The sequence below is a fragment of the Cryptomeria japonica genome, chromosome 10, assembly GCF_030272615.1.
Source record: "Cryptomeria japonica chromosome 10, Sugi_1.0, whole genome shotgun sequence".
NCBI lineage: Eukaryota > Viridiplantae > Streptophyta > Pinopsida > Cupressales > Cupressaceae > Cryptomeria > Cryptomeria japonica.
Genome location: NC_081414.1, coordinates 221,750,802 through 221,769,127, shown reverse-complemented (window position 1 = coordinate 221,769,127; position 18,326 = coordinate 221,750,802). Strand labels below are relative to the sequence as shown.

The 18,326-nt window shown below is 37.5% G+C and overlaps 1 protein-coding gene across 1 annotated transcript in view; it reads right to left on the bottom strand.

The window, feature by feature from the left end:
* LOC131034868 (transcriptional repressor ILP1) overlaps positions 1-18,326 on the bottom strand; it is a 50,136-nt gene that overhangs the window by 27,621 nt on the left and 4,189 nt on the right. The window contains exon 3 of the mRNA XM_057966465.2: positions 8,315-8,482. Coding sequence (XP_057822448.2) covers positions 8,315-8,482 — 168 coding nt within the window. The remainder of the gene's footprint in view (positions 1-8,314; positions 8,483-18,326) is intronic.

Sequence of the window (18,326 nt, the reverse complement as noted above, 5' to 3'; positions counted from 1 at the left end):
ATCCCTAGAAAATAGGGAAAACAATCTAAAAATAGTCATACCAGGGATTGGGCTAAAAATGCCAAAAACGAAACTTCCTAAAAAATAGGAAAAAGCAAAAAAACAAACTTTCTAAAAATAGAAAGTAGTTCAAATTCGTCCAAATCAATTGCGATCTTTGTCCTTTGGCCTTTCTAGGCACTTTGACAGTATCCGGACTTTGGTATCACTTGGCTTGCAAAAATTAACTTTCAATCTCTAGGACTCGAACCGTTCAAAATTGAGCAAGGCTTGGCAAAACTGAAGCGGAAGGCCACGGGTGCTAACAAAAACCCTAGAACGCAGAAAAAGAGAGGGTCCCCATTTGCAATAGGGCGATGTGTGAAAAAGGTCACAACAAGACCTTGCTATCAATTCTACATCAATTCTGACGCATTTGGGTAAGAAATAACAATTGATGATCTGTGCAATACCCTTCACTCGGCTTAAATCTCAATCATTTGATAGAGAAAGAATAGGAATCAAGATAATTGTCCCCACTTACCAAGATAGTCCATAAGGGGACATTACATATTTAAGGATTAAACTATTAGGATACCAAAAAGTTGTAGTTATTATCCTAGCCTTCTGGTGTTACTCTTTACTCCAAGCAATACCTTCATGCAATGATTGTGCTCCAAATACAAAAATTTGGTGTAGAAGAAAGACACATAGAACTCTCACGAGTCACACTACCACAGGGTAACAAAGGAATTTGTAGATGAATCAAGATTTAAATTCATCACCGTTACATTACTTCCCTTCTCCTCTTCTTTTCCATTTTTTCATATCAAAACTAATAACTAGGGAATTCATTAGTCTAATAATATCTTTGTATTGTTTATCACACACCTTCAAATCTTGTCCAAGTATTTGAGAAATGTGGTATTTTAATCTATTGATTCCTCCTATCATAAGAAACTTGCAAACATCATAGTAAACCTTGCTCCTTGCATCAATCAGCATCCTATGCTTCCATGCAAGGTCTTTCCAACTACTACTTTGCCCTAAACTTGCGATTGTCGATTTTAAAATTTAAAAATAATAGTAGGGTTTTTGAAAAACAATTATGGCAAACATTTATACGATAAAATAGAATGAAACATGTGGTAGGGTGGAAATGGGCAACATCACCCCTAGGTTTTCAAAATTTGTCATTTCAAATTTGAAAAATAAAAAAGATGCATACCCTTTATAACAGTAATCTAAACACTTTGCTGTCATTTGCAAACAAATCTACAATTCTATTGATCAAAAAGGAAACAAAAATGAATGCAAAAATGAATTCGGCACATGGGCTTTTATGTTTTCATGTCATTTGATTTCATTCTCAAAAAGAATTAGTCATCACAAAACTATGACCAAGAATTTTGCAAAAATTGGACAAGTCTTGATGACTACACAATCTAGACTCACCTTGTGAGTCACATTGATTCAACAATTTTTACCAATTGACTCACAAGCCACACCAAGTCATTATGCATCTACACAATTTTTCTACTTATGGTTCAAATACATGCTTCACAAATTAGTTTGATGCATACCATACCATATGAGGCAACTAATATGTTTGTATACTCAATAGTTTAGCTACCCCATTAAACAAAGAGCCCAATGTTGTTGTCCCTTGAGGGAAAAACTAGACTTGACGATGACAAGTAAACTTGATATTATGGCACCCCTCAATTATGGATTTACGACAAGTTGCTTGACCCCACAATTATGAATATCTAAAGCTTTTTAAATATATGGAAAAATGGACACCTATTGATCTGTAAACAACTAGATTTATAGTCCATGCAATCACCAACTTGGAGATGCAACACGAACTTGTTTACAACACATTCTACAATACCCTTCTCTACACTAGTTATCAATTTTAACACACATGCATATGTTTTATTTACTCATTTAACATAGTAGAAAGCAATTGCAGATAAAATAAGTGCTAAAAAAATAGAATGTCTATAATCACACCATGTAATATGGAAAAAGCCAAACTAGGTTAAACCTCCACAAGAGCGAGTTTCAAAAGCCCTTGTCGTCACTATGAACCAATCTTTTTACAAGTGCAACATGCAACGAGCATACACGGAGCTCTAATACATACACAAGCTCACATGCACCTACAACTAGTCCCAACAACCAAGAACACCTCTCTGCTATAACAACATATGCTCTAGGAGTATAAACATGACAGTTACAACATTACCAACTTCTCCCCTCATCTCACAAGCATCCACACACAATATATTGACTTTGACAACACCCCAAAATTGAGAAAAGGAAGATCAAACATCCAAAATTGCAAAAAGACCAATTAAAACACTTTGAATTCCATCATTGCTTGTCGTAAAATGTTTTGTTGCTTCCAAAAATATGAAATCACTACAATATTTTCCTATTTACAATAGTAAACTAATTGCCACCTATAGAAACTAATAGTTTTGCCACAAGGAAATATAACGACTTTTGTCACCTACATTCTGATTGGAACTTGTCCTTTCAATGTTCTCAACCATTGCCAACATGAAACCAACCACAATATACGTCCCCACCAACAAAACCTACCAAACTTGGTCTCAACACTTCATTCTAAGCTCCATGATTTCACAAACTCAATGTTAGTTACAAATCAACCACAGGAGCCTAACTTTAATGGTTTGCTTTTTGAATCACACCTACCAATGAAAAGGTTTTTGATCCCAAAAAGCTACTAGGACAAAGAAAGGAGAAACTTTCGTCCCAATACACCCCTTAGACATCTAAATAAGCACTTGCCCCTTGCAAAGTGCACTCACTTGCTCCTACCAAACAACCATGCATCTATTTGCTGCTCTTTGTTTCTATATAGCTCTCTTCCAGCCCCACCAAATACATAATCAAATTTTAAGACAACAAACCTTCCACTTGCATTAATAAACTGCAAAGTAAGCTTAAATTATAACCTACACTGCTTCATGACTTCCACATTTACATTCTCCTTTAACCACCCCAAGAAATCATGATGTGGGTGGCATGTTACTTCCAAAACAAACTCTTCAGCTAGCCTACAAGAAATAAGGAGGAGCACAAATCAAACAATGCATTGAGCTTCTTATTCTTGCCTTGGATCTTGATGTCGAATAACTTAGCTAGCTTATCTTCACTTGTAGTTCCACCATGTCAAAACCCAATTGTGCAAGCCTAATTTGCAGATTTGGCTGTGATTGCCCATGTATTACAATCACGTTGTGTTAGCCAACCTTTTATAACTGATTTGAGATAGTATAAGTGGGTTTTCCCTTTGTCAAAAAAATTGCGTAGACTACCCTATGTTGTCCTCTATGTGCTCAAATGCATCAAAGTTTGCAAAAGGTCTAGAAAATTCTAAATGAGGGGTGTGTTGTGTATTTCCCTTAAGTTTTGTAAGTTGTCGAAGTTTTGGACTTTCAAGGTTGCCCATCCCAATATACCATTTCATCCATTTCCACCTTCCCCTTTGTGCTTATGAAGTCATCAAACTTCATCCTCCTAACATACCTTTCTACTCAATCCTGACAATCCAATTCTTAACCTTGAGAAATTTAGTATGGTTGTTGGACTTTTGAACTCCCCCTTACCCACATACCATCCAAACCCCAAAAATCTGATCCTTTGCCTATTAAAATATTTCTAAGTCTTTTAGTGTCAACGTTTTGGGCAACCCTTAACATGTGTACCATCACCCCACCTCTAATCGTCCTTCACCAATCAAAAATTGCCCAAGTCTTTTCAACTAGAGCTTCGGAATATCCTTATCTAGGTACCTCATTTGGACTCATCTCGACTCATAACTCTCGCTTGAATATTTTTTCACTAAGTATATCATAGTTGCAGCCTTCCTCTACCAATTACTTTATTAATGTCTAGCACAACTCCCAAGTCCCACCAATTCCTTCATTCACTTTTTCATAGTCAAAATTTGGCCCATCCCTTTACCTCGGTACTCCTTCCAATGCATCTTTGTTACTCTGCCACACAATAACTTCCTTTTTATTTCCTCTAAAAGTTTGAGGCAAAAAGTTTCCTCCAAAGTGATACTAGGTATGAGTCATCTCCAAATGTTGATCCCCAGCATTCCAATGCTTTCTTATCTCATCAAAACTATTTGTTTGAATTTCCCTTCATCAGCATGACTTCCGAATCACCTTTGATTCCCTAACACTCCGACTTCTAATTTAAACAAGTTAAGAGGTATTCCCAACCTCTAAAAGTTTCAAACTCCAACATTTTTCCCCAACTTTCCCACCTACTTCCTTGTATGTCCAAAAGTCCATTTAGAATCAAATTTGATGCAACAATTGTTGAAAAAGGTTTTTCCCAATCTTACTCGAGGACGTGTTTCCGGCATAATTTGACCCGTCCTGGAAACGGGGGTGTCCCGAAAACTCGGAAACTTTCAGAAACCCGTACTCTGGCTGTCCCATAAAATTAATGATTGAATTTTGATTATTTGTTTGACTTCCATTCTCATGCAAACTCTCAATTTAAATTATTTAACACAAACGTTATATGTTAAGGTTGTATAATGTATATAAGCATGCTTTATCCATGTTTTTGTACGAATATTTAAAATTTCCCTAAATATTTTAAATTTTCCTTATTTTTTATAGGGCTGTCCCCACTGTCGTCCCCTACCATCCCCTACTTTGAGGAAAAAAAAACCCGTCTCGGAAACCCATTTCCCCATCCCCCCGTCCCGAAAACTCGGGGTAACATACGTTTTTCCCAATCTAAAAAACGTTGCTCATCATTCGGGCTCAAATTTGGACACAATTTTCCAATGATAGAGAAGAAAACAACATAGGACAACACCATTAAGGAGTCAATATGGCCTTGCAAACACCAAATTAGATTCGATAGCGCCCACAACTCATTCTTTATGAAAATTGGCACCAATTCGAAGGTAAAAACATTGTGGCAGTCATACCTTCATTAATCACATCAATTGAAAGGTGCAAAGCCCAAAAATTCACGCTATTTCTCAAGATCATTTCTAGCTGATTTCACTTGCACTTTTTGCCCAATACACAGATACAAAGGCCACCATTGATCACAATGATGATGAAACACAGAAAGACAAATGTTTCATACTTGCAAGCATATTTTCAAGTCCCAAAAGAGCAATTTCAGCGCACATATTTTGGATTTATGATGTCAAAGACATGGTTCTTCCCTATGAATGCAAAATGGCCACATTTGCTCTTCTCAAAATCATGTGCCCTAGTTGCAAATCTATTTAGGGATCTACATTTCTCTTGTAGAAAATTGGTCTTACTCCTTTTCAAAAGCAAGCTCATCTAGTTGGAGCTATATATCTTCATTGTACTTGTGTATATGAATGTAATCAGTTTTGGATTGGTTTGAAATCTTTCATGACTTTATAAATTTCTCAAAAAATCAATATAAGATGTTACTTCTTTCTTATTGCCACAACTTGTCTCCATTTCTATTTAAGAGTTTTTTAAGTTTACATTTGTTGTCCTACATCAAAAAGGTGTTGTAAAACATATCTTTCCTTATTGTGAACATATGCCAAGGCAAAAATCTTTCATGGTTAGCATGTGGGACTATTGAGTTAGTTGTAAATTGATTAAGTAGAGGTACATCTTTGGGGTAGAGAGGCATTTGAAGGATTAAGCTCTACAAGATAGAGAGCAAAGCACATTAAACTTATTTAAGAATTAGGGCTTACTTTGTCATAGGGGTTTTGTATAGATTTGACTCTAAGTTGCAAGAGTAGGCACCACTCTCATGGTTGAAAGTCAACCATTCATCCCATTTAAACTCAAGAAAATCATTTTAAAAAATTTGTAATAAATTGTTTGTAGTTAATTTATTTTGCCATTGTGCACGACACATCATTGTAAATCTATGCTAAAAGTTTTCTGAACCTGTAACTGATTAAACTATTACAAGACTGTTGTGTGATGTGAGTTTTTGGATTAATGATGTTGTAAGCAACTTGCATTGAATATATCTACAGAGATTTGCGACCTAGTTTTATCTTAAGTTGGATCATTTAACCTAGCCGCCTAATGTAAGAGATATGTTATTTGTGTGTTCAAGCAATTCTCCATAACGAACAGCTATCAAAGCTAAATAAAAGTCATCTTTGTGTGAGGGTTGATTTTAGTTTTTCTCTCTATTTTATATTTAAGAAATCTCTAGGAACACCCTGTTGAGCTTAGCAAAGCTCAAAGTGCGAAAGAGGTCTTTAATCTTCTTGTTTGTTGGCCTTTTCAACCCCTAATTTGCAAATAGGTATCTTCATGTTTGATAAAGTTAGACACCTTGTCTATGTTGACCTAAGAGCCTTAGGATCAGGGGTTAGTATATAAAAGATCACCAACACACCGCTCACCAAAACAACACCCTTGAACAACATAGCACACAAAAGAAATTCATCTACCTCAAAATCACCATCTATTTCTTTTCCTTTGTCCCCCCTAGACAAAATTCTAGTCTTTTTGCATCTTCATCCAAGAGAGTGTGAAACTCTAGATGCAAATTCCAAATCCTTGCATCCACATGCCCATCTTTATCACAATGCTTAGAAACTTACATTGCACGTTATTTTAGCCATGGTAGTAGCATTATTTTACCCTTACCATCTTGGGTCTTCTTACCATCATATTGTTGTTCTCCACAATTCTGCTCTTTGGAAGAGATCCTCTTCTTATCTAACTCAAGGTAGTGTGCTTGGGCATGTACCTCGTCTATGTTTTGGGGCTTGGCCATGAGAACTGCCCTTCGTACATGATCCAACAATCCTCCCACATACCTTTTCAGCACCTCACAATCCATAATTTCTTTACCAAGCTGATCTACTCTCTTCCTAAACTCACTAAACACTTGCACACTTTGCTCATGTTCTTTCTCTTTATGGCAGATTGGATTGAATTATTTCCTCAGTAATGTTTTAAAGCCCTTCCACTTTGACATCAATCGCACTCTTTGAACCTCCGGACAGCATGACTCTCAAACAACATAAGAGTATGCCCAACAAGTTTCAACCTTGTAAAAGAGACTTATGGGTGTGGAGAAAACAAATATAGATAAAAGTACTAATCTTCCTCAGTAATGTTTTGAAGTCCTCCCACTTTGACATCAATTGCACTCTTTGAACCTCCGGATAGCATGACTCTCATACAACATAAGAGCATGCCTAACAAGTTTCAACCTTGTAAAAGAGACTTATGGGTGTGGAGAAAACATATGGTTGGATATCAATCTTGGCCTTGGATTTGGCATTGACTAATCCCTCGAAAGTAGAAGATTCCCTTTGCTCTACATCTGCCTTCACAGATTCACCTTCTTCTTGATGCTCTTTTGAGGGATCCATTCTTGACGTTAAGGCAAGAATCATGCTTTCTAAACCATCAAGTTTTTCTTCTGCAACAGGTAACTTGGTGATATCATCTTCCAACTTCCTAAATTGTGCTTCTCCGTCTTCTTCCATCTTCTTGCAATGGTGATGTCTCTTGTCATTCTTGAAATTCTTCACCACTCCCACTAGACCTAGTATATCACATAAACCAAATATGATTGTAATCCCACACACACAAGTTATATGATCCTGCTTTTATGCCACTTAATCTGTAAATGACTAGAGTTATACTCCAAGTGGTCACTAGCTAATGGATATGCACCACTAGCTTGCTTACAACACCTTCTACAAAACCTTCTCTACGTTAATCATGGGTCTTACCACACACGTGCATGTTTCATTTTTACATTTAGCATAACAGAGAGCAATAATAGATAAACGAAGTGCTTGCATCACAGAACAATGACTATAACCACACCATGTACCATGAAGTAACCAAAGTATGAGGAAAATCCACAAGAGTGAACTTCAAGAGCCCCAAAGCTTATACAAACCTCTACCACAAGTAAACAAGCTCCCATACATTTACAACTAGTCCTAACAACCAGGAACAAGCTCCCATATATTTTTTAGATAGCCTACTATATATTTGAAAGTGATGATAGCATATAGATGCAATACAACATCTATGAAAAAAAAAAGAGCATAAATGAGTCAATTTTTAACTATGAAAGATTAGTCAGATTAGATAGTTATGTTACATTGAATTTCTGATGAAGTATTGCACACATCATTTCACAAGTATGAAAATATTAATCATCACAAAAAGAGACACGAGTAGTTAGCCAGAATCAAAAAAGAAAAAATGCATTGAATAGCTCCTGAGGCTATGGTTCTCTATATATAATAAACACAATACTGGCCAAGAAAGTAATCAGATGGTACCTGTAGAAAGTCACATAGAACAGCAACAAAGTCCCGGAGCTTTTGCATGAAAATATATTTCTTCCCTGCAGATGCCAGAGAATTCTCAAGAATGGTAATGCTTGTCAAGGAAGTAGATAAATTCTCATCTACTCTGTGTAAATCAGCCGTGGTCCTTCCATGAGTTTCCTACAATTCAAATACACTAGTCAATAAACAGTTAGAAGCACCCAAAACCAAATATAAAGTAACTGTGAGATCTGATAAATCATTGCATTTAACTCCACAGCATGCAAGGCACACAAAATGTTAGTAATTGGCTGAAGCCTGATAATAGAAGCAACTGTTGATTATAATTAGGGATGGCGGATTCCAATTGCCTTGGGCAACACTGGAATCCCCCCAAGGGGGCCAACCCCTTCCCCAACGTGTAGGGCTGGGCCCTATACCTCACGGCATCAAATAAAGATCCCACGCTACACTCAAGCTAACACGCCACCATGTATTGGGCCAACCCTATCCTAATGCCCTTGGTTAAATAAATTAAAGTTCATTAAATCATAAAGCAAGCCGACATGATTAAGATCATTGCTCCCCATATAAATAAACTTCAACTTCACACTATCATTCACTCATTTTCAGTTTTATCATCCATGCGAAATATATGTGCCTGCCAATGCGAACTTAAAGGAGCAAGATTACATCTGCAATTAAAGCGAATTACCTCTGCCATATCACCGAACTACATCTGCTAGTTGAGGTGCGAAATTCATCAATGAGGAAAGCGAACTAAGGGATAAGGTTGCTGTCCATCAAAGAGCAGACTTCAGATGCAAATATTGCAGACCTAGGGTTTGGACCTGATTACTATCAAAGGGGGCAGGTGTGACAATTTGATGCTTGTGAAAGTGCAGTCTTCTGGAAGACATTATCAGTACTAAGTGCAATCACCTTCAAGTACGTGAGATAAGTGTTGTAACCTTCATATGAATTCAATCCATAATCAGATCTGAGGATCTTTTCTGGCTGGGTTTTTCCTCTTAGGAGGTTTTCCCAGGGTAATTGTGTCTTGTACTTATTTTGTTCTTTTCTTGGTTATGCTTAAATCTGGAAAACTATAAACTAATCATTTAATCAATTTAGTTAGTAATTAAATTCTGATTTTCTGAGTTTACATTAATCTGAAAGTGTTAAAATCAACAGCAACACCATCCTAATAACTATGCTAAAACCACTACTTTCAAATAGTAACAGTTAAAAGTAACTCCTGATGTAGGTTGTGTGGTTTGGTACCAAGCAGACTCATAATAAAAACCCAAGAGGTAAAGATATCTCCTTACTTCCAAGGGGTTCTATGCATTAAATGCCATCATTATTTTGGAATAAGCGATTCCCCTGCTAAAAATGGTACTCGTACAATCCTCTAGTGTGGTGACTAGCAACCAACAAGGTATACTTTTAGAAATGGCCACTTGAAAACTCTATAGAAATCCTAGTGAATCCACAATAGGGAAGCATAATGTCGTACGCGATTTTTTTCATAGAGGAATCAAAGTTTAGATGGATGGCAAATTTTAATATATCAATTGTATGGTGATTTAGTTTCTGAATTTCCTATGATTATCATTTGTAAGAATAGAAGTTAAAATGGATGCAGGCATAAAAATTAAGGAATAGATGTCATTTCATTTTGTTTCAGCCAAACAATCAAGCAAACAAGTGTTATTACGTAATACTGGCAAAAGTTACCAATGTTGTCATGTAATCTGATTGATGGTCATTGCATTGTTCAATGGGGATGTAATGTCCCCATCTTTTTGCCAGGCAAACAGCAGTCAAACTCTAGCCTCTTAATTCCCTGGGTTCGAGTTAATTAAATTAAGAAGGGAATAATTTATTATTGGCCAAAAAGCTATAGTAATGAATAATTATTATAATTGTTCATTAAGTCATTAAAAGGGGGACATTTAAGACTCCATGGGGGGCAATGACATCATGGGGGTCATATAATAATTAATGCAATCAATGAAAATTAAGCCTAAGTCGAAGCGGAAGAATTTTCTGGACAAGTTCGATAGGTTTTTGGAAAGATTGAGTTTATAAGATGGTTCGATGCTAAGGGAGGATTCATTCTAGCATTCATCTTATTTTTCTTTTCTACCTCTCAGCGAGTTGGTGTTACTTCCAGGACGAAACCCCCGGCCGTGTGTGTTGGGACGAAACCCTCAACACAAGTCGAGATTCGGATTTCAGTTTTACTGCAGAAGATCAGATATTGACAGCGCCATGATTGCCTAATAAAATCGTGGCCCAGCCATTCAATGGTATCAACTCATGGTGTATTAAGGAGCGGCTTTTTTGTGTGGTGCAAGGACGGCATTGGTGGGGACTGAAGGAAGATTCCCTTGAGCAGAATAACCTACAGCGAACACTTCCAGATGAAAGACAGACTGCCAAACAGAGACACAGCTGTAAGGAATCGATTCTGAGAATAGATGCATAGCAGTAAGGTTCAAACATTCAATTTGATTAGAAATCGGTTGATCAGGGTATGAAATAAACCCCTCAGTCCATGCATGTGCTTCAGCAATATAAATAATTTATATTGGATATGAAATGGAAGGGTTTAAGAATTGTAACTGAGTTTAGTGTGTGCCTGTCCCAAGTCATTTAGTTTTTGAATAAACATTGAGTGCATGATCAAATGAATTAAGTGAATTTGATAAAATTAAATTGAATTTGATAAGAAAATATAGTTAGAATATTTCAGGGGAATCTTCCCAAATGAATGGAAAATTACTACTATGTCAATGTCCATTCAATAAATGTTACTGGCCATTAATTTTGAAACGTTTGTATTTCCCATTTATCAGAATGATATGATGAACCAATCATTTGATTTATGTGCTCATATATATAAAGGAGTATATATGTATAACATATACATATATACAAACATACATGCATACATACATACATACATATATATATATGAGCACATATCTATATATATGTGTGTGTATAGGTATTTATATACGAGACAACACACAACCACACATGTCCATACATATATATACACATATACCTACATATGTATATGTATACATATGCATACATACATACATACATATATATGCATATATATAAAGAATGTATGCACATATACATAACATATGAATATGTATATTATATTCATATGTGTATACATTTAAACCAAAAACAAGAAAAAACTCCAAACAAAAGGAACAAGGAAAGGAAGACAAAATGGGAGGAAACCCAAGGAAAAAGAAAAACCGAAAAGCCAAGGAAGTACAATCACCAAGAGGCACACCTACAAAGGAGTGAGAGGAAAAAACTAAATGGGGGGGGGAACTCTACAGGACACGAAGCACCAGAACTCAAGAAAGAAGGGAAGAACAAAGAGGAAGGGCAGGCCAAGCGTACCAACTGGAGCGCAAAGAGAGTTGAACACCCAAGGGGGGATGGGAACAAGCCTAAGGGGCAAGGCAACAAGAGACAAAGGAACCCGAGGGAGAGAGAGGACAAGGGGTGGAAAGGGATAGAGGGAAGCAACCTAGGGAGAAGGTCAAGGATGGGGACGACGAAGATTTCTGATGCTAGAGAGCAGCGGTTACGAAGAAATGCTTATACTCCATCCATCGTCATGATTTAGGTTAGAGGGGTGGTAATTGATTTCTATGGCTTCCTTAAGTTTCCTCTTAAAGAAATTGTCTTCTTTGAACAAGATTTTCGTGCTTTCTAGACAAATATGGTGCTTGGTGGATCTAGAGTGCTCAGCAAGAGCAGAATTGAGGACATGTTCATGCTTAATGTCGGCACCATGTTCTTTGATTCTAGTGCCAAAGGAACGACCAATTTCACCTATATAAGTTGCACCACACAAACATGTCACTTTGTAGACTCCCAACTCCAGGAGAATATCCCTGGAGTCTTTGGCAAGGGAATTCGGCTCCTAATGATCGAGAAAGGCTTGAAGGCACACTGTAAGCTTTTCTTGGAGAGGATTTTGGAAATTTGATGGGAAATGCCTTCTATATAAGGCAAGGAGACACGAGGGAGGTCAGACGAAGGAGTGTGGAAAGTATGTGAGAGGAAGCGAGATTTCACTTAGCTAAGGGCTCTAGAGATATGCTTGTTGGAATACCCATGCAATCTAAAGATGCCCCGCAGATGGTCAAGCTCTTGGTCTAAATGGTCACCATCACATATACGATAGGCTCTCATGGCCAAGGTTTTGAGAACCCCAACTTTTCGACACAGGTGGTGATGCGATAAGGAGTGAAGATAAAGGTCGGTGTGGGTAGTTTTGCGAAACACACAACGACCTAGAGAACTGTCAGATTTCCTAATGAGCAATACATCCAAGAAAGGAAGTTGGTTATTAGATTCAACTTCCATGGTGAAGGAGATGCAAGGAGATATGTTGTTGAGGTGGGACAAGAAATCCTCCAATTTGTCCAAGCCATGGGGCCAACACACATTGGTGTCATCAACATAACGTTTCCACCACCTTGGTTTGAGGGGGTAGGTGAAGGGGGCAGTTTCTTCAAAATTCTCCATGAAAAGGTTGGCTATGACATGAGATAGGGGGGAAGCCATAGGCACCCCATCAACTTGCTCATATATCACGCCCTGGAATGAAAAGAAAGTGGATCTCAAGCATAACTCCACCAAGGTAGCAATCTCGATGTTTACCTTGTGTGGTGGCGAGAAAAGCGAGATCGGGTGACTAGGACCTAATCCTACTTTTGCCAACAAATTGGGAATATGAAAGAGCCTAGGGAGATAGATCACTTGGCCTACTTCTTGTGAGAAAGACAGATCCAAGGATTACCTCTTAGGGTTTCTATTCCTCTTGTTGCAAATGATGAGAAAAACTACGGTTTGAATGATCAACTAGATTAGGAGATAAAGAATGAAGCATAAATGAACTCGGAATTGAACAAACTTGCAAATCTGAAACTAAGATATTGAAAGCATGAAAGGAGGAGGATTTTGGATGTGTACATTATGCTGCAAATTAAACAAAACTGACCTGGACCAGGGTGCCACGCCACTATCTTGTTTCTGCAAACAAGAGGTTGCAACTGAAAGACTACAAATCTAATGACCTGAAGCTGCAACATGCTAAAAATCATTGAAAAGCAAGGGGAGCATGGCACCACACCACTGTCCTGGGCAGGACCAGGGCGCCACGCCCCTGACCTAGGCAGATTAAGGTAGATCTGATGATTCTGGGTGGTTCATGTGCCTTTTGCTGAGCTGAAAGTGCCTCGAGGTACCTATTTCTGCACCTGCAACTAAAAAGGGAAGGTTTGGGTAGCTATATAGGGTTTTGCCTTATTCAAACCCATGTGTTGGTGATTTCCACCTCCACAAATAGCCGATAATGTACTGAAAATGTCTGTGCTAGAACCTTGTGTGTATGCAAGATCCTAAAATGAAAGTAAACAATCTAGAGCGACCCTAAAGAGTAAACCCTAAATGCTTATAATTGACAAAGTAAATGCTCTAAATCAATGATGCAAAGTGATCTAAAGCATGAATGTAAATATGCAAATTGATATAAAGAAGCTCATACAAAGACATGAAAATAACATGAAATCATACCAATCCCCAAGGGAAAGATATTGCCACAAGATCTCCTATTACTCTTCAATGTCTTCAAGGCTCCTAATTGATGATGAATGCTTGACAAATGCTTGATGAATGTTGTTGAATGTTATTGAAAACTCCACATAGGCTTCTCTTTCACTACATAAAAGGCTCCTTATGCTCCAAAAACCTGCTCTTAGATTCTTAGAAAGATCCATTCATCTAGTTCTTAGTTGCCTTCAAATGAAGAAAGAGAGCTCTTATGTATGAAACCCTAGATCTTAATTTCGACTTAATTCCGCCTTTAGGCTGACCTAGAATTGAATTTCCCGCCAATCTTTTGGGGTTAAGAATTATAATATCATAGAATTATGCTCCCGAAATTATGGGAACGCACATGGTCCAACCAACATTTCACCAAATTTTCAAGGTCGTTAAATATGATGATATTAGAGCGAATCCCAAAGTTACAGCTGATTTCGCAGTGTTTTGATATGCGAAATCGGGCCTTAAAGGTCGAAATAGAATATAATTAGGGTTTATGATAAAATGATTTATTGGGGGAATAAAATAAAAAGGGGTACACTTAGGGTAAAGGGCCCAATTTTATATGTGAGGAGTGATGAAATAGGACTTTAGATTTAATTAAATTAATTAATTAAATGCTTAAAGGGAAATTAGAAATGCAAGATGCAAGATGCGAGACACACTAAGGCGGGTGCTACCTAATTGTGAAATTGTACCACCCTAGCAAGGGTGTGCAATTTACGACACTACACCTTGCATCTAACAATCTCAATAGATTCAAGAATGGGAACCTTGGTGAAGAGGCAGACAACATCGAAACTCACTAGGTCATGACTATCTAAATGAGCATCCTTAATAAACTGGACAAAGTGAGAGGAATCTTTAACAAAGGAGTCTAATTTGCCCACGAGAGGTAAGATAAGTTTGGAAACGAAAGAGGCCAAATTGTAGGTGGGCGATCCAATGGTATCAACAATGGGCCCCAAGGGAATACCCACTTTGTGAATTTTTGGAACCCCATAAATCCGAGGGGTCGCTTCTTTAGTGGGAACAAGACGCTTTTTGGTAACATCATCAAAGGAAGAGCCCCACACTGCAGCCTTGACCTACTTCAAAATTTTGGAGCACAGATTGTGAGAAAGGATTTTATAGCTGCTAGTGTCAGAGAGGAGGTCACACATTTTAGAGACATAGTCTTGCTTATTCATGATGGCAGTGGCATACCCCTTTTCAGCTTTCAAAATGATAAGGTCATTATTGCTTATTAATTTGTTGAAATCCACAATTTCCTCTTTGGGGACGTTACATCTAGGAGGCTTGGCATGCCTAAGGGCTACTGTGCAAACTTGCCTTACTTCTTCCGCCAAATTAGTAGGAAGAGAGCAGACCACATTTTCAATTTCTATGAGATTCTAAATGCGGGACAAATCGAGGAGCAACGGCAAAATCGAGATTGCTGATAGAAGATGATTTAGCTGCAAAGGCATGCTCCAAAGAATCACCCGTATCCATAAGCCTATATAGACCATGATCCTCGATGTCAACAACCACAATAGCACGTGTCGCATGATCAACTATCGAACACTTGTGTGAACCGAATACCACACCAAGTTGAGGAGAATGCCGCATAATCTAGCTCACAAAGATAAGGTTCAGTTCCTTGCCAAGAACGTCATATACATTGAGGAAAATGAGATTCCTCCCTCCAGACTGAATCTGAATGTTGCCCTTGCCGACAACAATATACTCTTCTCTTCCAAAATTGACCCAAATCAATGAAAGGTGAGAAGTCAGTGAACCGATCACGCAAAAGACTTCACATGATCTGCAGGCCTTTTCGCCATGAAAGTGTAAAAGGCAAATTCTTTCTCCTCTAAGTGCTCTGCAACATTGGCCATAGGCTAAGACCCTCCCTTCTTCCATTGTTCAGAAGCCAAACGATTTCGACGATCCATTATCAAGTTACCATACTTGTGGCAGTAGTTACATTAAACTTTCTTCTTCTTCAAGCTATATCCTGAGACTAACTAGGGCCTTTCTGCTGAGAGGACTGAGATTTGTTGTCCTTAGCAAAATGTTTTGCTATGAAGGCTTATTTTGTGGAGGACAAAGTGGCACCGATACCAAACAATTGTTTCCAACGATCCTATTGCAAAAGTTTGGTGCATAACTCTGGAAACTTCAAGTCAACATTAGTTGAAGTAATGTCGAATGTTTCTATAAAGTGCTCATCGGATTTAGGTGGACACTTCAAGGTGATGACTACCATATTCTCTTCCTCCATTTTCCGACCAATTGCTTCCAAATGATCTCGAATGTCCCTAATCTTCATCAATTGCTCCTATAAGGACGTACACTCATCCATCATGATAGAACATAGCTGGAAGAACGCACTGCTCTTGTCTAATGACTCATGGAGATCCTTCAAAATAGTCTGTATCTCTGCAACTATCTTGTCGGATGGCACTTGAGGCAGCTTATCATCAGTAACCGAATGTTTGATAAGGATGACCGCTTCCCAATTGCACTCATCAAACTTATCTTGATCTTGTTCAGCTACGATAGGACGAGACTCTTTACCCAAAATGAGATAATCTAGGTGATGATATTCAAAGATCGTCATCATCCACTACTTCCATGTGTTGTAATTTTTGTCGTTAAATCGTTGACTACCTTCCAACATTGTGTTGGTCAAAGACGCCATCTTGCACGCTTTCTGAGGCACAGAAAATAAGATTCATTGAAGGCGAAAATTTGATTTTTGAAGAGCACAAAACCTGAGGCATGGATCCCAATGCAAAAACAGAGGCAGATTCAGGTACAAACTCCAAGACTGAAAGACGTACAACTAGCACAAATCCCAAAAAAGTATGGGAAAAACCCACAAAGAATCTGCTCTTAAAAAATTGGCTGAAAAATCAAAGGGTTTTCTACAAAAACCCTAGCCGCAAAAAATCAAACCCTAGGGCGAAATGAAAAATCAGAAATTACGTCCTAGCCGATGCAGAATACTGGAAATTGTGTGCAGAAAAACGTTAACCCTTTACAGAAGCTGGTAAGATATTCAGAACCTTCATTGCAAAAGCTGGTGCCCAACCAAGATCACATGGCCGAAAACCGAAGAAAATGAAGAAAAAAAACGTGAAACAAATACGACTCACAAAACCCGTCGTGGGTTGTAGAGAGAGAAATCGCAAGCCACAAAGTAGATGCCACCAGCCTCAAAATCATGACCTCAAGCAGCAAAAACAAAGAACGAAGCCACACGAGCATGAAAACAAATCTGCAACAGCCAATAGACACGAACACACAAACGAGAAAACGCAATGGGAAATATTCTGGGAAATATTCATGGTAGGAGCAAAGGCAAATAACAGACACGTGGGGCGCAGAAAAAAAAAGGCAGTCAAAAGGCAGGAAGAGAATACAAAAGCTCACGCGAATTACAAACATGCGCCCAACGTCACAGCCAAAAGCTAGGGTCCTTCAAAACGTGCAAGCACGCACTCAGACTTCTATTGCAGATCCACTACACAGACCCACGAGGGAAAAATAAAATTTAACCAAATAAATCGTTTTTCAAAAAACTTTTAAAATTTCTTTCGAAATCTTAGAAAAACGAATTTGTGTTTTCTCGCTCTAATACTATGTTCAAGTAATTGCATGATTAATTAAATGAATTAAGATGTACATATAGCAATAACAAAGACGATGTTTCTATTATGAAATAACTGTAAACTAAAGAAATTAAAAACTATTGCATATGTACAATATGTTACATTATTGACCATTAACTAAATAATTAAAAAGATATTATTCTAATAGCTTAATCTATCAAAAAAAAAATCAAATTGGCCAAAAAAAACATCTCAACAAAATTAAAAGTATAGTTTGTCCATTATCAAAGTAATCATTTCAACTTCTGAACATAATATATACATAATTTCATCTGTCACCTTGGGTTCTCATCTAAGATGAACCTATTTCAAATCAACCTACTCTTAGCAGTTTGAGAGGTTTTCTACTATATTCTATGATCGCATAGTTTGACTTAATAATAACATCCGATTAAACTGAAAGTATGTAGCAGCTTAGGTTGTCTAAAATCTGAACATTGTAGTCTAAATGGTGAATCTGAATATAAGAAAAACTTCTTGATGTTTCGGAAATAAATGACGCATATATTTATTATGTTAATAACTAAATATGAATGATTCTTGGTAAATATCTGAACTGTTATTTATCCCCAAAATCTATAAATATCCATTTCTCAGTTTTGGCCCATTTCCGTTTTAATTTGGTTCCTCATTTTTGTAACATACCTATGTGTGTTGCAATTTATCATGTGTATAAAAACAGGAAAAAGTGTATCATAATAAGTGCTTTCATC